The following is a 20,980-nucleotide window of genomic DNA, read 5'->3' as shown; positions in this document are numbered from 1 at the left end:
ACTCTCTGTATACCCATGACTGTGTCGCCACCCACAGGTACAATCTGCTAATTAAATTTGCAGATGATACCACTTTGATTGGCCTAATCTCAAATAATAACAAGGCAGCCTACAGAGAAGAAGTCATCACCCTGACACAGTAGTGTCAAGGAAACAACTTCTCCCTGAATGTCGCAAAAGCAAAGGAGCTGGTTGTGGACTACAGGAGGAATGAAGATGGGCTAACCCCTATTGATATCAATGGATCTGGGGTTGAGAGGGTAAATAGCTTCAAGTTCCTTGGCATCCACATCACCGAGGACCTCACGTGATCTGTACACACTAGCTGTGTGGTGAAAAAGGCACAACAGTGTCTTTTTCACCTCAGATGGGTGAAGTTTGGCATGAGTCCCCAAATCCTAAGGACTTTCTACAGGGCTACAAGTGAGAGCATTCTGACTGGCTGCGTCACTGGCTGTTTGGGAACTGTACTTCCCTCAATTGCAGGACTCTGCAGAGAGTGGTGTGGACAGCCCAGCACATCTGTGGATGTGAACTTCCCACTATTCAGGACATTTACAGTGATGGGTGGCCCGAAAGATCATTGGGGACCTGAATCACCCCAACCACAAACTGTTCCAGCTGCTACCATCTGGGAAACGGTACCACAGTGTTAAAGCCAGGACCAAAAGGCTCACGGACAGCTTCTTTCACCAGGCCATCAGACTGATTATGCTGACACAATTACATTTCTGAGCAATTTTGACAGTTGTACATACTATTTATTGCAAATTATTATAATTTGCACATTTCACGTTCAGATGTGCAAACGTAAAGACTTGTGCTCCTCGTATGTGAAGGATGTAAGAAATAAAGTTAATTCAATTCAATTCATGTTTCCGTGCAAGTCGATAGGATTGTTATGAAGGCATATGGTGTGTTGGCCTTCATGGACAGGGGTTTGATTGTGCCTGGGCAATATATGCTAAGCAGGAGAAAAGGTTCAATGCCTTTCATTTTAGGTGCTGTTGTCACATCATGGGCCTCACCTGGGGAGACAGTATCTTGTGCCAGCCTCCTGCTCAGGCAGCATAGGCTTCACTGGCTGTGCCACATCCACCACGTGCAGGGTGGCCGCATCCCAAAAAGGCATCCTCTATGGTGAGCTGGCTTCAGGCAAGAGAACTGTTGGCAGCCTGCAACTGCACGACAAGGATGTCTGCAAGTGGGATATGAAGGTTCTGGACATCGACACTGAGTCTAAGGAGAAACTTGCAACTGACGGCACCAGATGGAATGGTACCCTGAAACAACACCTCAAGTCAGGTGAGGAAAAACCCACGAAAGTGGCAGAAGACAAACAGGCCCATAGAGGAGAATGCTGTAGCTCCTTCAGAGTGGAGACCACTTACTAATGGGACCCTTGCAACAGAGACTGCCACTATCACATTGGTCTCGTAACCACGATGGGGCTGCACCAACAGTGTAGCGTCTAGCAGGCAGTGTCCGTAGATGACCTTGACCAACAAAGCGCCATAAACAAACTGCTTCATTGACACCTTTGTAAAGATTGTTTTAAATACTGTCATTAAATTTGGCTGCCATTATGCTTCTCACTGCAGCTTTCCTGCAAATTCAAACATACGCTTTTCTATTAACAAACTTCCTCATATTCATTTGCCGTCTTATCTCTATAATATTGTGCATTTCTCTCAATGCCAGTGCTCAATTTAGTTAAGAAATAGTATGGTAATAGAAAATAGGTAAAGTGCATAGCAGATCATGCAGCATTTGTAAAGAGAGGAACAGTTAATATTTCCAATGATTATCTTTCATCAGAACTCAGTAATGTGGTTGTTCAAGTCTGTGCTGAATTTGAATATTCAAACCTGCTTTTGTTATGGTCTTCATAAATTTGTGGTTGTTCTAGAACACTGCTGTTGCCAAGTACACACCTCCATTCACCAATCACTGATTTACAGTGGATCAGTTTCCACCAGGGCTGTAGTCGAAAGATTTGTTTAGAATTAAAAATGTATTGTTATAGTTGTACAGGGTACTGGTGAGGTTCTGTGTACAATTTATTTCTTATTTTAGAAGGAACACATCAACGTTTGGAGGTAGTCCAGAAAAGATTCATTAGGTTAATTTGCAAGATGAGAAAACTGCCCTATATTTTTTTGCATTTGGAAGGGTGATGAGACCATAAGATATAGAAACGGAATTGAACTTCTCTACTTCCTCAAAACTACCTGCTCCTCCACCTCTCTTCATATTGTCTGCAAACTTTGAAACAAAACCATCAATTCCATCATCCAAATCATTGACATATAAAGTAAAAAGAATCGGTCCCAACACAGACCCATGTGGAATGCCACTAGTCACCAACAGCCAACCATAAAAGCCTCCCTTTATTCCTACTCTTTGCCTTCTGCCAATCAGCCACTGCTTATCCATGCTAGAATCTTTCCGGTAATACCACTGACTCGTAGCTTGTTAAGCAGCCTCATGTGTGGCACCTTGTCAAAGGCCTTCTGAAAATCCAAATACACAACATCCACTGATTCTCCTTTGTCTTCAAAGAATTGCAACAAATTTGTCAGGAAAATTTGCCCTTGAGTAAACCATGCTGGTTACAGTCTATTTTATCTTGTGCCTCCAAGTATCCTGAGTCCTCATCCTCAATAATCGACTCCATCTTCTTCCCAAATATTGAGGTCAAACCAACTGGCCTATAGTTTCCTTTCTTTTGCCTTTCTTCCTTCTTGAAGAGTGGAATGACATTTGCAATTTTCCAGTCTTCCAAAACCATTCCAGAATCTAGTGATTCTTGAAAGATCAGTACTAATGCCTCCCACAATCTCTTCAGTCCTTACAGTTACCCAAGAATGTGCTTTCTAGTAAAGATAATTTCACATACTTTATGACCCCTGACACCTGGAACTTCCACCATACTGCTAGCGTCTTCCACAGTGAAGACTGATGTAAAATACTTATTCAGTTTGTCCACACCATTTCCTTGTCCACCATTACTACCTCTCCAGCATCGTTTTCCAGCGGACTAATACTTATCCTCGCCACTCTTTTACACTTTATGTATCTGAAGAAACTTTTGGTGTCCTCTTTAATATTACTGGCTAGCTTACTTTTGTATTCCATCTTTTCATTCTTTATGACTTTTTTAGTTGTCTTCTATTGGTTTTTAAAAGCTTCCCTAATCCTCTTCCTAGTGATTTTTGCTCAATATGCCCACTCTTTGGCTTTTGTGTTGGCTTTGCTTCTCTTGGTAGCCATGGTTATGTCATCTTGCCTTTTTCCTCTTTGGGGTGTATATATTCTGTGTCTTCCAAATTGCTTCCAGAAACTCCAGCCATTGCTGCTGTGCCGTCATCTCTGCCAGAGATCTCTTCCAATCAGTGCTGGCCAACTCATCTCTCATGCCTCTGTAATTCCATTTACTTCACTGTAATACTGATACTTACAACTTTAGCTTCTCCTTCTCAAAAATTATATTTGCCCTCTCTTTTGCTTTTATGCTTTTTGGCTTCCCTTGTCAGCCACGGTTCAAAGGTCAAGTTTAATGTCAGAGAAATGTATACAATATACATCCTGAAATGCTTTTTCTTAACAAGCATCCACAAAAACAGAGAAGTGCCCTAAAGAATAAACAACAGTTAAACAGGAGAACTCCAAAGTCCCCCAACTCCCCCTCCCATGCATAAACGGCAGCGAGCAGAGGTTTTCCCCCTCCCCCCACCAGCAAGATTAAAAGCGCATCGGTACAATCACCGGGTCCAAGTGTGTGCTAAGCGATAGCAAAGACACAGACCTTGCATTTACCCCAGAAGTTTCACATTTCATTCGAATTCAACAACCCACAGGTTCTCTCTCTCTCTGGCAAGGGAGAGGGAGGTGACCCCATTTTCACAGTAGGTGGGAGACATGGCAACAACCCACTGGTTTACGATCTTAAAAGTCTGTTTCGTCGCTTTTTCCGGGCTCTGTGCCTGAAGATCGCAAAGACCTCAGATCTTCGGGCCCACTGAAAACGGTTTTCCGACCTCCCCGACGACACATGAGTATCTGGCTGTGACACCAACCCTTGATCCGTCCGTCTCCAGAACCCCGAAATCTTAGGCTTCCGAACAGAATCGAGATTGTCAGGCAAACCATTGGCATGTCGAATAACAGCCAGTTGTGGAACCCCGAGAGCGGGTCCCATTCCTGCAAAGAACTGTAATCAGCGTGTAACTCCAGGTCAGGGTCTTCAAAAGAACCCTGAAAGGAAAAAATAAAGATATTAAAGGTAGAAATAGAGCTGTTCCAAAGGTGCAAGCAAAGCAGTCGCCGTTAGGTGCCGTCATTCTTCCTACGTTCCACCCCTGCCTTATCCTCTTGTGTATCTATCCTGCACCTTCTGAAATGTTGCCAGAAACTCCAGCTGACATCCCTGTTAGTGTCCCTTTCCAATCAACTTTAGCCAGCTTCTCTCTCATGCTTTTTTAAGTCCCTTTACTCCACTATAATACTCATGCATCTGATTATATCTTCTCCCTCTCAAACTGTGGGTTAAATTCTATCATATTATTGAAATTCATAAGATCCTTGGGGGCACCAGAAGATGAATGTTGAGATGTTTCCACCAGTGGGAGAACCTTAAATGGAAAAGCAACATTGCAGGTGGTCATTTAAAGTTGGGGTGCATAGGAACTCCTCTTGTTGAAGGTGGTGATTTTTTTGGAATTTCCTGTCCCAGAGGGTTGTGGCTGTCAGATCATTGGAAGTACTTAACAAGAAGAATATATTTTTTGAAATATCAAGGAATTTAGGATTATGGGGATCTGGTACAGAGAGGAATTGAGGCCCCATGGTAGCATAGTGGTTAGCGCTGTTATAGCTCAGGGCATTCTGGTTTGGAATTCCATTCTGGTGCTGTTTTGAAAGGGGTCTCTGTCCTCCCTGTGGAATACTTGGGTTTTCCCTGGGCATTCTTTCCTTCCACTGTCCAGAGACATACCAGGTAGTTTAATCGGCCATTGTAGGTCGTCCTGTGTTTAGGTTAGGGTTGTTCGGGTTCGTTGGGTAACACTGGGACGGTGTGGCTCAAAGGGTCGTAAGGACCTACTCCAGGCTGTATCACTAAAATAAAAATAAAAAACAAATCATCCATGATCTTACTGAATGGCGTGTTAGCTTTAGGAGGCTGAGAGAACTATTTTCTTCCTGACATGGATGTAAGGAAGATGGAGGGATATGGATGTGGTGTAGGTAGGAGAGATTAGTGTTTGGGTGTTTTATGATTGCTTTTTAGCTTGTTTGACACAACATAGTGGGCCAAATGGTCTGTTCCTGTACTGCACTCTTCTATGTTCTATGGAAGTATAGGTTAATTTTCTCGGGAGCTGGCCACACACAGGGTATTGGTTCTCTGCTAGTGAAACCAATATAGCCAATGAGAAACAAAGTTCACACTGATTCCAGGTGGATATTAGCTGACCCATTAATACTGTCTGCAATCTTTATTGTGAGCTATGACTGCTAGACAGGTATATGGAGGAATTTAAGGTGGGGGAGTTATATGGGAGGCAGGGTTTAAGGGTCAGCACAACATTGTGGGCCAAAGGGCCTGTACTGTGCTGTACTATTCTATGTTCTATTTGGCTGCCTCTGGATAAATTGGATAAATCCAATTTATCCAACCCCATCCCCATCTGTTAGAAATTTCTAATTACTACAGATTTTCTTGTAAAATTTCTCTCTGTAGAGAGTGTTACTAAATAAGAAGCAATGCTATGAATTCAGTATTGTAAATGGAACAAAAAGTAAATTTTCAGTAGAGAGACGTGATACTGAGTGGTGCAGGTTAAGAATAGTACAAAATGATGTAAATTATAAAACAATGGATTTTCCCTCTTGTTTTAGACTTTGTATATTTGTGTTTTCGACTTCTAATTTTGGTATTGTAATTTTTTAGTTATTTATTTCAGCTTTAGAATCTGAACGAAATAACAAACTGTTGATCCTTTCTTTCCCTTAACAGTATGTGATATGATCTCACAGAATCAGATGCTCTACATGCTTCTGAGTTTATGTATGGGAAGGACTCTGGGTAGAATGGGAAGAACCCAGAGTAGACTTCTGGAGTGGGACTCAACACCAACATCAAATATTATTGCAATTGCAACAGTCATTACTCAGGTCAGTGTAGTTGCTACATCTCTGCTAACTAAATCAGTAATTTTAGAACTTTTTCAAATATCAATAGTTCTGTTAGCCAAATAAATGGGAATATTGCCATCACCGTGAAATTTTAACAAGTGGTGGTGGCATCCGTCGATCTCGAGAGACCATGGATCTGCGCCTGGAGTTTCCAGGGTGCAGGCCTGGGCAGGGTTGTATGGGAGACCGGCAGTTGCCCAAGCTGCAGGCCTTCCCCTCTCCACGCCACCGATGTTGTCCAAGGGAAGGGCACTAGGACCCATGCAGCTTGGCACCGGTGACGTCGCAGAGCAATGTGTTGTTAAGTGCCTTGCTCAAGGACACAAACACGCTGCCTCAGCTGAGGCTCGAACCAGTGACCTTCAGGTTACTAGTCTGATGCCTTGCCCACTAGGGCACGCGCCAACACTTTAACAAGTAGCCTCAAATATAATCAGTAATTCAAGAAAGAGAGAAAACTGCAGAGTCCTGCCAAAGTCAAGGGACCCTTTTGAAAACCTGCTTGTCAACGGATTTTCAAGACTGTGCTTTAGGCCTCCTGAAATTCTTTCTTTTTCAATATTTTTATTATTATTATTAATATCAACAAAATAAAATTGATACATAGATAATGGATTACAAACATACACATTTCAACTGAACATGAAAGAATACATAAGCAATAGTTACAGTATAAATGAGTATTCCCAAATCATGGACAATACAAGTAACAAATAAACAAGGCAAACCTAGGTATATCATAATATATATTTAAAAAAAACAGAAAAAAGAAAAAGAAAAAAAAATTATGCAAAAAAACCTAATCTAATAACTAATAAGGAAAAAAAATGAAAAACGAGAAAAAGAAAAAATGGGGGGGAAAAAGGGCTGTTTATAATATCTCACAAAAATACAAAATCATCAGTGTCGTCAACTCCGATCCTCTCAACATGTATAAAATCGAAACTGGAAAAACAAATAAGCTTGGAACAGGGTCATATTACATCATATGAAAATATTGAATAAATGGTCTCCATATCTTTTCAAATTTAATAGAAGTATCGAATACAACACTTTTAATTTTTTCTAAATTTAGACATAACATAGTTTGAGAAAACCAATGAAATACGGTAGGAGGATTAATTTCTTTCCAGTTCAACAAAATAGATCTTCTAGCCATTAATATAAGAAATGCAATCATTCGACAAGCAGAAGAGGATAAATGGAGTGAGTCCATCATTGATAAACCAAAAATTGCAGTAATAGGTTGAGGTTGTAAATCAATGTTCAATACCGTAGAAATAATATCAAAAATGTCTTTCCAATATTTTTTCAAAAGCGGACACGACCAGAACATATGAGTTAAAGACGCTATCTCAGAATGACATCTGTCACAAATAGGATTTATATAGGAATAAAAATGAGCCAAGTTATCCTTGGACATATGAGCCCTATGCACAACTTTAAACTGTATTAATGAATGTTTAGCACATATAGATGATGTATTAACTAATTGAAGAATTTTATCCCAATTCTCAATAGGGATAGTAAGGTTAAGTTCTCTTTCCCAATCATTTTTAATCTTATAGAAGGGTTCTGAACGTATCTTCATAATTATATTGTAAAGTTTTGATATTAGCCCTTTCTGAGAAGGATTTAGTTCAAACAAATTCTCCAAAATACCTGAAGACACAAAATTTGGAAAAGTAGGAAGTACAGTATTTAAGAAATTCCTAATCTGTAAATATCTAAAAAAAAAATGAAATCTAGGCAAATTATATTTATTAGATAATTGTTCAAATGACATAAAACAATTATCCAAAAATAAATCGGAAAATCATAGTAATCCTTTAGTCTTCCAAGCTGAATAAGCTTGGTCTATAATAGGATAAAAAAAGCAATTGGATACAATAGGAATATTTAAAACAAACTGAGTCAACCCAAAAAATTTCCGAAATTGAAACCATATACGTAAAGTATGTTTAACTATCGGATTGTCAATTCGTTTCGGCAATTTAGAAAGAGCAAAGGGAAAAGAAGACCCTAAAATAGAACCCAGTGAAAACCCTTGTACAGATTTAATTTCCAGGTTCACCCAATGAGGGCTAAAAGATAAATCCCAATCCTTTAACCAACATATCAAATATCGGATATTAACTGCCCAATAATAAAATCTAAAATTAAGCAGTGCCAATCCACCTTCCTTCCTTGCCTTCTGTAAATATTTTTTTACCTAACCTAGGATTTTTATTCTGCCATATATATGAGGACATTTTTGAATCAACATTAGCAAAAAAAGATTTCGGAATAAAAATTGGTACCACTTGAAATGTATATAAAAACTTGGGTAAAATAACCATCTTAATAGCATTAATCTGACCTATCAGAGATAAAGATACTGGTGACCATTTAGTAAACAAACATTTAATCTGATCGATTAGGAGTAAAAAATTAACCTTACATAAGTCCTTATAGTTGTGATTTCAATCCCTAAGTAAATAAAAGAGTCATTAACTAATTTAAAAGGTAAATTTCCATAAATTGGAACCTGTCTATTTAAGGGAAACAATTCACTCTTATTAAGATTTAATTTATACTCGGAAAAATTACTAAATTGAGCCAACAATGATATAACTGCAGGAATGGATTTCTCAGGATCAGAAATAAATAATAATAAATCATCTGCATATAATGATAGCTTATGTATATCCGTCCCACAATTAATGCCAAAAATGTTCTGTGATTCTCTAATAGCAATTGCCAAGGGTTCTAAAGCAATATCAAATAATAATGGACTAAGAGGACAGCCTTGTCTAGTACCCCGAAATAAACAAAAAAAGGGAGATCTTTGATTGTTAGTAAGCACCGAGGCTACTGGAGTATGATATATCAGTTTAATCCAGGAAATGAATGTCAGACTAAAATTAAACTTCTCAAGCACAGTAAATAAGTATGGCCATTCAACTCTATCAAATGCTTTCTCCGCATCTAGTGAAATGACACATTCTGAAGTGCTATGTGAAGGAGTATAAACAATATTCAATAATCTGCTAACATTGAAAAAAGAATAGCGATTTTTAATAAAACCAGTTTAATCTTCCGAAATAATTTGGGGTAATACCTTCTCCAGCCTGGATGCCAGTAACTTGGAAAAGATCTTGGAATCTACATTAAATAAAGATATTGGTCTATAGGATGCACAGTCAGTAGGTTCTTTATCTTTCTTCAATATTAAAGAAATGGAAGCTCTATAAAAAAGATTGTGGCAGATTACCCAATCTAATTGCTTCTTCAAAAACCCTGCATAACCAAGGAGAAAGAGTAGCGGAAAAACATTTAAAAAATTCTACTGTATACCCATCTGGACCTGGTGCTTTCCCAGAATTCATAGAGGAAATAACCCCTTTAATTTCTGCATCCGTAATAGGAGTTTCTAATATTGAAAGATCATCTGATGATAATTTTGGAAAATTCAATTTCCCAAGAAAATCACACGTGGTATTATAATCATGAGGGAATTCAGAATGATACAGGGAGGTATAAAAATCTTGAAATGATTTGTTTATCTCATCATGGTTAACTGTCAGATCCCCATTCTGCTGACGAATCTTAGTAATTTGACGTTTAACCAAAGCATTCTTCAATTGACTAGCTAACAGTTTACCCGATTTGTCACTATGTATATAAAAATCAGATCTGGTTTTCATTAATTGATTTTCAATCGAAGATGTAAGTAATAAACTATGTTCCATTTGAAGTTCAACCCTTTGTTTGTAAAGCACCTTACTAGGAGTAGTCAAATATTTCTTGTCAATCTCTTTAATTTTATCAACCAATAAAAGAGTTTCCTTCTTGATGCGTTTTCTCAGACCAACAGAGTAGGAAATAATCTGTCCACGTATATACGCTTTAAAAGTGTCCCAAAGTGTTTCGCAAGAAATATCATCTGTGGAATTAGTTGAAAAGAAGAAATCAATCTGTTCCTTCATAAATTTAATAAAATCCGGATCTTGCAGTCAGGTAGAATCAAATCGCCATTGTCTAGCACTAGAAGCTGTATCCGTAAATTTAATAGAAAATTTTAATGGAGCATGGTCAGAGATGGCTATAATATCATAATTACAACCAATTACCGATGGAATAAAACAAGAGTCAATAAAAAAATAATCAATTCTCGAGTAGGAATGATAAACATGTTAGAAAAATGAAAACTCTTTGTCCTTAGAATGCCGAAATCTCCAAATATCAAAAATTCCATTATCAGTCAAAAAAGAGTTAATATAAGTGGCCGACTTATTAGGTAAAGTCTGAGTAGATATAGATTTGTCCAACAAAGGATTTAAAGAACAATTAAAGTCACCACCCATTATTAACTTATATTCATTTAGATTAGGTAGAGAAGTAAATAAGGACTTAAAAAAATCGGGATAATCCACATTTGGAGCATAAACATTAACCATAGCAACCTTTTTGTTAAAAAGTAAGCCAGTAATTAACAAAAATCTACCATTCGGATCCGAAAAGATATCGTGTTGGACAAATGCAATAGAGGAGTCAATAAAAATTGAAACTCCCTTTACTTTAGCATTCGAATTCGAATGGTACTGTTGACCCCTCCAAAACCTAAAAAAGCAATAATTGTCCTCTTTCCTCACATGAGTTTCTTGTACAAAAATAATATGTGCATTGAGTCTTTGGAATACTTTGAAAATCTTTTTCCGTTTAATTGGATGGTTTAAGCCATTAGTATTCCAAGAGACAAAATTAATGGTCTGAGCCATATTTCTGAAATCAACCCTTTGGTATATAAAGGGTTAACCAAATTATGAACTCATGCACCCAGAAGAGGAACAAAAATAAGGGGCGGGCCCGGAAGTGATGACATCGCGGACATTTTAGTAGTTTAAAATCAGCCCAAATGAAGAAACTAAAAAAACTGATGTAAAGAACATAAGATTTAGAAAAAGACCCCCCACTCCCCACCCAAGAGGAGAAAAGATCTCCCCAGCCAGGAAAAGGCTGGGGAAAAAGGAGAAATGAAACTAAATCTACCCCCATATCAGCAGAAGGCAACTCCGTATATAGGATAAAAAAGATCCACCCAAACTCTAAAGAAATAATAATCACTATACTAAAACCAAACTTCTTAATATAATTGGTAGTAAAAAAAACAAAAAGAATATAATCACTAGTAACTTATAAATCGGGTTAAAACCCAAACAAACAAAAAAAAAATTTAAACTGTGATAAGAAATGCATTATAGGAAGAAGACGAGAGAAAAAAAAATGGCGAAATCAAAAAAAAAGCCAAAAATATTTTAGAGAAGAAACCGCCATCTTAGTAAAAAAAATTCACCTTCGAAGGATTAATAAAAATGACCAAAGCTAAAGTACAGTGATTGAAGTAAGTAAAATAAAAAGATTAGTACATCAAAAAAAAAACTTTACCTAGAGTATAGAGTAAACCTACACCAATAGCCAGAAACAAAATCTGGTTTTGGAAACAAAAACCATCTTGCAATGATCAAAATCACTCATTTATTAGAGATGAGAATCCGTAGCAGTAGGGAAGTTCTCATTCAAAAAGCTTCTCGCTTCAGATGTAGAAAAGAAAACACGCCGTGATGCATTGGGAGGCGATATCCTGAGCTTCGCAGGGTATAAGAGCGCAGGTTTTAGATTTTTCTCATAACATTCGGACATCAGAGGTTTAAAAAGAAGCCTTGCCTTCATTACTTCTGGACTAAAATCTTCCACTAATTGAAAATTGAATTCTTGAAATTTGACCATCCCTACACGCCGAGCCACACGAATAAGTTGCTCTTTAACATGCACATAATGAAATCGGACAATTACAACCGGTGGTTTAGCTGAAGCACTTGGTGATCGATGCATAATTCTGTGAGCGCGATTAAGTAACAGAGGACTGTCTGGGAATACAGAAGGGAACGCATCCTTTAAAAGTTGAGCAAAGTACTTCGAGGGGTCCCCTTGTTCAATACCTTCCGGGAGACCAAGTATGCGTAAGTTCTGTCTTCTGGACCGATTCTCAAAGTCGACACTCTTGGCTTTAAGTGTTTCCACCTGTTTAATCGTCGAAAGTAATTTCTGCTCCAGTTTTTCAATTATCAAGTCTCGCTTCTGAGCGTCCTCTTGCAAAGTTGCGATTAGAACTTGTTGCTGGTTAACTACTGAATCAGTCTTATCCATATAATCTTGAAAAGCCTTTATATCTTGTTTGAAAATTTGCCGTCGTTCTTCAAATTTTTCATTTAAAACCTCCAATAATATTTCATAAGTCATTTCAGTGCGCTTAGGATCGGTCTTTTTCTTCTTCCCGTTCCCGTTAAGATCTTTCCCAGGTTCTCGCCTTTTAGATCTAAGAGCCACTTCTGTATTCATTTCTTCAAAATTCACAATAAACTCTTAAAGATAAGTCCAAAAAAGTAGCAAGAATCTTTTGGTGTAGGTAAAAGTAAGTTAAATAAGGGTGATCATAGGTTAAAAAAAGTAAAGGTTATGGAGCGAATCTGAAACAATGCTCACTCCATGAGCGTCTCCTGCTGACCTCTCAGGCCTCCTGAAATTCATTCTTTCCATCGTCCATATTGCTCCTACTCCTATTCCCTGTTCTTCTGGTAAACTGTCAGAGATCATGCTAACCATGATTTATACAATCTTGATAGTTTGGGGAGCTTTACTGAATGCAACAGTAGTAGATAGACAACCGCTGACATCCAGTCCACAAATACAGAAACTACAACAGCTGTATATTCTATACTGTCATAAAAACACAAAAGGAAAAGCATTCCAGCCAGTACAACAAAAGTTGGGAGAAGTATTAGACCCAAAGTCATATAATGTTAACTGAAAAATGTAACAAGCCTAATAATCTGAACAGTTTAGACTTCAGCAAAAAGAGATCAAACAATTGATTGAGAGCAAAAGTAAGAGTATAAGAGTAACTCATTTGAGCAAGGAACACAAAAATGGGCTGTAAAACCTACTATGAGCATGCAAAAAGTAAACATTAGAGGAATGAGGCTCTTGCAGTGAATTTATAAAGAAGAAACAAAGAAATGAAAGAGTAATTAAAAAAATTCCTTGTTTCTGCCTTTGTAGAAGTGGACATAAACATTTCCCAGATATATTATGGTACCAAGAGTTCAATGAAAGAGAAGCAAATCAGTAAAGTTAAAAAATGATGGAAAAATTAAGAGTTTGTATTAAGCGCTTAAGAGTTTGTATCCTTGAGTAGCTATAGCTCCCCAACTCACTTTCCACTACTTTGTTCACTGCATTGTGGTGCTGCCTCCTGCACCCATGTGGAACTTGTCAAATTCATCAACTTTGCCACCAACTACCACTCAGTCTTTAAATTCAGTTAGTCTATCCTGATACCTCTGTCCCTTCATCTCTCGGTCTCCACCTTCGGACACAGATTATCCACCAACACCTTTTACAAACCCACTCATTTCCATTGTTACTTTGACTACATCTCTTCCCACCCTGCCACTTGCAATGAGGCTATTCCATTCTCAGTTCCTCCATCTGAGCCTCATTTGTCCTCCTGAAAAGACTTTCCATTCCAGGACATCCAAGTGTCTTATTTCCTCTATTGTTATCAATGCAGCTCTCACCCGCATCTTCTCTATTTCTTTCCGATCTGCCCTCATCTCACTCCTCCCGCCCCACCCCCATGATGTAAGAGACTGGTGGGGTTTCTCAGTCTGCATCATATCAGAGCACCCTCCAGTACTCGTCACCTAGTCTCCTGCCTTATTATGACTTTCTGGTTATTAATAATTTTGAAGAGAAAACCCAAAGGTATGTGGATGAGGGAATGATCAGGAGGATGGGGAAGTTCTGGGCTAGAATCAGCACCTGGAAGAATCCAATACCAGACCATATAGAATAGAGACCTAAAATGGACTTGCAGTCATTTAATTACCCATGGCTATTTATGAAATACAAATGAGCATTGTTTACAGAAGACGTGTACACATCCAGCCTGATAACTGCATCTGTATATTGCAGTTTTTCAATGATTCTGCAGCATTCCTTGACATCCCAGCAGCTAACTGGTAAGACAATGCCAGGAGTATTATGTGCAGTTCTTGTCACCCTACCATAGGAATGATGTAATTAATCTAGAGAGACTGTAGAAAAGATTCACAAAGATTTTGCTGGGACTGGATGGCTCAAATTATAAAAGTTCTGCATAGGCTGCGACTGTTTTCCCTACAGGAAAGGAGGCTGAAGGGTATCCATAGTGAGATATGCAAAATCGTGAGTGACATGGACATGGTGGATGATCACAGTTGTTTACCCCGGGTAAGGGTAAGGAGGTCTAAAACTAGAGGGCATAGGATTAGGGTGAGAGGGGAAGAATTTAACATAGACATGAGTGATAAGTTTTCCCATACAGAGGGTGTTGGTTATGTAGAATGAGCTACCAAGAAATGGTAGAGGTGGATACAATTAACGTTGAAAAGACATTTGGATAGTTACAGGAATTGGAAAGTCTGGAGAGATATGGGGCAAATGTAAGCAAAAGACACCTTAGTTGCAATGAACAATCTGGGCTAAAGAGTATTATTCTATGACTCTAACACTTATAACAAATCTATCAACTTTCTAAGAGGGGCCTCTTAAACTCCAGTTTATACTTCAAATCAAGTTAATTATAACCATCCTATATGATGTGAAAATTGTCATTTTGAGGCAGCAGTACAGTGCAGAGACATAAAAATTACAATAAATTACAAAATAAATCAATAGTGCAAATTGTTAGGTAGTATTCATGGCTTGTTTGGATGATGGAGGGGAAGAAACTGTTCCTGAATCACTGAGTGTGGGGCTTCAGGATCCTGTGCCTCATCCTCAATGTAGTAATGAGAAGAGGGTATGTCTTGGATGGTGAGGGTCCTCCTTGTGCACTGATGAGGGTTGTGCCTGTGATGGAACTGGTTGAATCTGCAGTCCCTTGTTCAGATTCAGATTCAGTTTATTGTCATTTAGAAACCACAAATGCAATGCAGTTAAAAAATGAGACAATGCTCCCCCAGAATGATATCACAAAAGCATATGACAAAACAGACTACACCAGAAAATCCACGTAACGTTTGGCAATCCCCAATCCAGAGTCCACAGAGGCTGCTGCGTATTAATATCGCGCTACCGTCTAGCGCGTTCCGCGGAAAGGAGCTCCAAATCCACTAGACAAAAACAAGACCAAAAACTAAAGCTACAAGACCTGCACAAAAACACATAATTACAACATATAGTTACAACAGTGCAAACAATAGCATAATTGATAAAAAAGACTATGGGCTCAGTGATGTTAAAGGACTATAAGTTCAAAAGAAATCACCACAGTTTCCACAAGTCCCCGGGGTCCCGACAGACTCGCCATCCCACGCCGGCGGTAGAAGGGAGTACTACTCCCCACTATGGACTTCCAAGGCGCCGCCCGACTCAGCCTCGCAGACGCAGCACACAATGGAAGCTCCATTGTGATCCTGTGCATTGGATGCCTCATACCAGGCTGGGATGCAGCCAGTCAGAGGGTTCTTCACTGTACATCTATGGAAATTTGCAAGTGTTTTTTGTGGCATACCAAAGCTCCTCAATTTCCTAATGAAGTAGAGCCATTGGCATTCATTTTTCATGATTGAACTTTAAATGCCTTGGTGTCATCATTTCAGAGGACCTGTCTTGGACCCAGCACATAGTGCAATTATGAAGAAAGCACAACAGTGCCCCTACTTCCTTAGGAGTTTGCAAAGATTCACCATGACAATCTAAAACTTTGACAAAGCTCTGTAGATGTGTAGTGGAGAGTATATTGACTAGCTGCATCACAGACTGGTGTCCTTGAACAGAAAACCGTACAAAAAGTAGGGGATACAATCCAGGCCATCACAGCTAAAGCCCTCCCCACCATGGAGCACATCTGCATGGAACGTTGTTGCAAGAAAGCAGCATCCATCATCAGGGACCCTCACCTTGCAGGTCATGCTCTCCTGTCAAGAACTTCAGGACTCACACCATTTGGTTCAGAAACAGTTATTACCACTGAACAATCAGGCTCTTGAACCAAAGGGGATAACTTCACTTGCCCACCACTGAACTGTTCCTACAACTTGTAGATTCACTTTCAAGGACTCTCATATTCTCAATATTTATTTCATTTTTTCTTTCTTTTTCTATTTGAATAGTTTGTTGTCTTTTGCACACTGGCTGTCCACTCTGTTGATGCGGTCTTTCATTGATTTTATTATGGTTATTGTATTTATTAACTATGCCTACAAGAACCTCTGGATTGTATATGGTGACAATATGTACTTTGATAATAAATTTACTTTGAACGTTGATTGCGTCAATGTGTTGGATCCAGGACAGAGTCTTGTAGATGTTGTCACCCAGGAACTTAAAAGCTGTTAAACTTTTCTACTGCTGACCTTTCGGTGGGGACTTGTGTTTGTTCTTTCGTCTCCCCCTTCCTGAAATCCACAATGAGTTCCATGGTCTTGTTGACATTGAATGCAAGGTTGTTGTTGCAGCACCACTCAACTAGCCGAACTATCTCACTCCTGTACACTACCCTGTCGCCATCTGAGATTTTACCAGCAACAGTGGTGCCATCTGCAAAGTTGTAAATGGTGTGTTTAGCCAAATAGTCTAGAATGTAGAGAAAGCAGAACAATCTGAGCAGAGCACATATCTTTGCGGGGAGCCTGTGTTGACTTATCATCGATCTGTACAGACTGTGGTCTCCCATTGAGGAGGTCAAGGATCCAGTTGCAGAAAGAAGTATGGAGGCTTAGGTTTAGAATCTTCATAATTGATGCCTAAAAGATGATGGTATTGAATGCTGAACTGTAGTTGGTAAACAGCAGCCTGGCTTATGTTTTCATGTTGTCGAGGTGCTCCAAAGCAGTGTGGAGAGCCAGTGAGATTTCATCAGCTATAGACCTGTTGTGATAATAGGTGACTGCAATGGATCCAGGTCCTTGCTCAGACAGGTTAATTCTAGCCATAACCAACCTCTCAAAGCACTTCATTACAGTGGATGTGAGTGTTCCCAGTTAATAGTCATTGAGACAACTCACCCACCCTTTTCCAAGCATGCTCTTCTTGGGTACTTGACAATAAGCTCAGAGACCTCGGCCTTGTGCAGCTGGATCCTGGACTTCCTATCCGATCACCAGCAGGTTGTAAGAGTGGGCTCCCTCACTTCCAACCCTCTGACTCTCAATACGGGAGTCCCTCAGGGCTGCGTACTGAGTCCCCTCCTTTGCTTCCTGTACACCATGACTGTATCGCAACCCACAGCTCCAATCTGCGAATTAAATATGCCGACCACACTACATTGATTGGCCTTATCTCAAACAATAACTAGGTGGCCTACAGGGAAGAAGTCATCTCTCTGACACAGTGGTGTCAAGAAAACAACCTCTCCCTCAATGTTGCATAAACAAAGGAGCTGGTTGTGAATTACAGGAGGAATGGAGACAGGCTAACCCTTATTGGCGTCAGTGGATCTGGACTATGATAGGGTAAACAGCTTCAAATTTCCTCAGCATTCACATCACCGAGGACCTCACGTGGTCTGTACACACCAGCTGTGTGGTGAAAAAGGCACAATAGTGCCTCTTTCACCTCAGACGGTTGAGGAAGTTTGGTATGGGCCCCAAATCCTAAGAACTTTCTACAGGGGCACAGTTGAGAGCATCCTGACTGGTTGCATCACTGCCTGGTGTGGGAACTGTACTTCCTTCAATTGCAGGACTCTGCAGAGAGTGGTGTGGACAGCCCAGTGCATCTGTGGATGTGAACTTCCCACTATTCAGGACATTTACAGTAATAGGTGCATAAAAAGGGCCCAAAGGATCATTGGGGACCCGAATCACCCCAACCACAAATTGTTCCAGCTGCTACCATCTGGGAAACGGTACCACAGTGTTAAAGCCAGGACCAAAAGGCTCACGGACAGCTTCTTTCACCAGGCCATCAGACTGATTAATTTACGCTGACACAATTGTATTTCTATGTTATTTTGACTGTTCTGTTGTACATATTATTTATTACAAATTATTATACTTTGCACATTCAGATGTGCAAACATAAAGACTTGTGCTCCTCATGTATGTGATGGATGTAAGAAATGAAGTCAATTTAATTCAATTCAATTCAATTCATGTTTCCGTGCAAGTCGATAGGATTGTTATGAAGGCATATGGTATGTTGGCCTTCATGGACAGGGGTTTGATTGTGCCTGGACAATATATGCTAAGCAGGAGAAAAGGCTCAATGCCTTTCATTTCAGTTGCTGTGATTCAGGACATTTACAAGGACAGTTGGATCATTGAGAACCCAAACCATCCCAACCACAATCTATTCCAACTGCTACCATCCGGGAATCGGTACCGCAGCATAAAAGCCAGGACCAACAGTCTCCAGGACAGCTTCTTCCACCAGGTCATCAGACTGATGAACTCAACGCTGATTTGAGTGTACTCTATATTACATTGACTTCTATTTATTATAAATTATTATAAAGTACTATGATTGCACATTACACATTTAGATGGAGACGTAACATAAGAATTATTACTCATGTATGTGAAGGTTATAAGAAATAAAGTCAATTCAGTTCAATTCAATTGCTGCCTTTTTTGAAGCAGGTGGGAACCCCAGACCACAGCAGTGAGAATTTGAAGATTTCCTTAAACACTCCAGCAAGCTGATCAGCACAGGTTTTCAGTACCTGGTTAGGTACACCATCAAGGCCTGATGGCATTGTAAGGGTTCACCCTCTTGAAGGATATTCTGACATTAGCCCCTGAGGTGGAGATCACAGGGTCGCTGGATGCTGTGGAGATTTGCACCAGTATGATGTTATTCTCCCTTTCAAGGAGATGTGTTTTAGTTATTTATAACTGAACTCATTTCTGTAACCACATTAAAAAACTCCCCTTTAATATTATTTTTTATATTTTTAATAAAGTTCGCACTAACTATTCTCCCTTGTCACTTTTTTTAACAGGGTGTTTTATTACTTTGGGAGCAGTTTGAAGATATTGATCACCATAGCTACCATGCATACAATGGCATGGCAGGTCTCCTGCTGATTGTTTTACGGGTGTGTCTAGCCTTGCTCTTAACCTCTAGTCTTTACCAGATTATTACTTCGGAAAGAAGTGTACTTAAGAGAGATTTCTACATCACATTTGCTAAAGTAAGTATGATTTTTTTTATCAGCAGCTGGCCTTTTCAATCCCTAAAAAAAGTCATGCATATGTGAGGAATTTGTTAACAAATATTTTATATGAATGTAGTGTAATTACCTTTTGCTTAAATCATTCATATTGTGCCTTTAAACATCATGGCAACATTTGAAGAAAGTGGCTCACTATCACCACATCGGGTGCTACTGGAAATGGTCTGCAGTGACCTAATTGCATCAATAAGTTTTTAAAAATATCCCAAGGATGTTTGAGATGGTATTTTTCCCACACTGATAAATAGTAAAAATGAGTTGTGCATGAGGCTGTGTCCCTTAGAAAAATAGTTTAAAGCTAGTATCAAGCAGTTTAGGACAGGTGTAGGTACATGGACACAAACACGAGAAAATCTGCAGATGCTGGAAATCCAAGACAAAGCACGCAGAATGCTGGAGGAACGCAGCATCTATGGAAATGAATAAACAGTTAACTTTTTGGGCCAAGACCCTTCATCAGGTACATGGACAAATCATTTTAAATGCAAAATCAAGAAAGGGTAACCATTTGGCTTTATCTACTGATTGTCAGTGTCCACCATCAGGAACCTAATGTGAAGGTAGTGGGCCTCAGAAAATTGGCTTCAGAAATTAATATGTAAGATTTTCAGATTCATAGAACAATACAGCACAGATACAGACCCTTTCACCTGATGACACCATGGTGCACACATGGTTAGTCCCAATTTCCTGTATTACTCCATATCCCTCAAAGCCACGCCTGCTATATACCTATGCAAGCGCTTCTTAAATGATAATATTGTGCCAGCCTGAATGATTTCCTCTGACAGCTCATTCCATGTACTCATAACCCTCTGAATGGGAAAGTTGCCCCTCAGGTCCCTCTGAATCTGTACCATCTCACTTTCAATCTATGCTGTCTAAGTTTTGGCCTTCCCTACCCTGGGTAATTGCTACCATCCACCTTATCTATGCCTCTCATCATGTTAAACATTTCTATAAGGTTGCCCCTCATTTTCCTGTATTTCAGGAAATAAAGACATAACCTGGCAACTTCTCCGATAACTCAGGCCCTCTATCTGGCAGCATTCTTGCAAATCCTTTTTGCACTCTTTTCAGTTTAACCGCATCTTTCCTACAACTGTGATCAAAACAATATAAGTCAGATCTGTCTTCATTACCTTTCTCGATTTTGGCCCCCTGTTACATTTTAACTCGTCCCACTGACTGCAGTTTTGCCCTATCATCTGCCTGTCCTTCCTCACAGTCTCATTGCACATTGCATCTACTTGTATACCAGCTGCCTTATCCTCAGCCCCATCACTCTGGTTCACATCTCCCCTACCAAATCAGTTTAAACCCTCCCTAACAGCTCTAGTATATCCACAGTATATATAACTATGCCTGTCTGCCATGCACCCTTTTGCAAAATTAATAGGGAGAAGTGATGGTAAAATAGCTGACCACCACTTCCCAGAGACTGATAAACACTCAAATATTAAGTGTTTGAGAAGATGCAAAATTGTACACTGAAGTAAAACATCAGCTATGATCCCA

General features: G+C 39.4%; 1 protein-coding gene across 5 annotated transcripts in view; it reads left to right on the top strand.

Annotated features, from left to right (window-relative positions):
• Positions 1-20,980, top strand: part of gpr180 (G protein-coupled receptor 180) — a 114,977-nt gene that overhangs the window by 73,417 nt on the left and 20,580 nt on the right. For all 5 annotated transcript variants that reach the window (XR_012096092.1, XR_012096093.1, XM_073027184.1 and 2 more), the window contains exons 6-7: positions 6,020-6,177; positions 19,229-19,420. Coding sequence is in view for 3 of the 5 variants with exons in the window: in XM_073027184.1 (XP_072883285.1) it covers positions 6,020-6,177; positions 19,229-19,420 (350 nt within the window). In the remaining 2 variants the exon portion in view is untranslated. The remainder of the gene's footprint in view (positions 1-6,019; positions 6,178-19,228; positions 19,421-20,980) is intronic.

This window comes from Hemitrygon akajei, chromosome 2, assembly GCF_048418815.1.
Source record: "Hemitrygon akajei chromosome 2, sHemAka1.3, whole genome shotgun sequence".
Taxonomy (NCBI): Eukaryota; Metazoa; Chordata; class Chondrichthyes; order Myliobatiformes; family Dasyatidae; genus Hemitrygon; species Hemitrygon akajei.
Note: the sequence above shows the minus strand (reverse complement) of the source record. Positions and strands in the feature narration are given on the sequence as shown.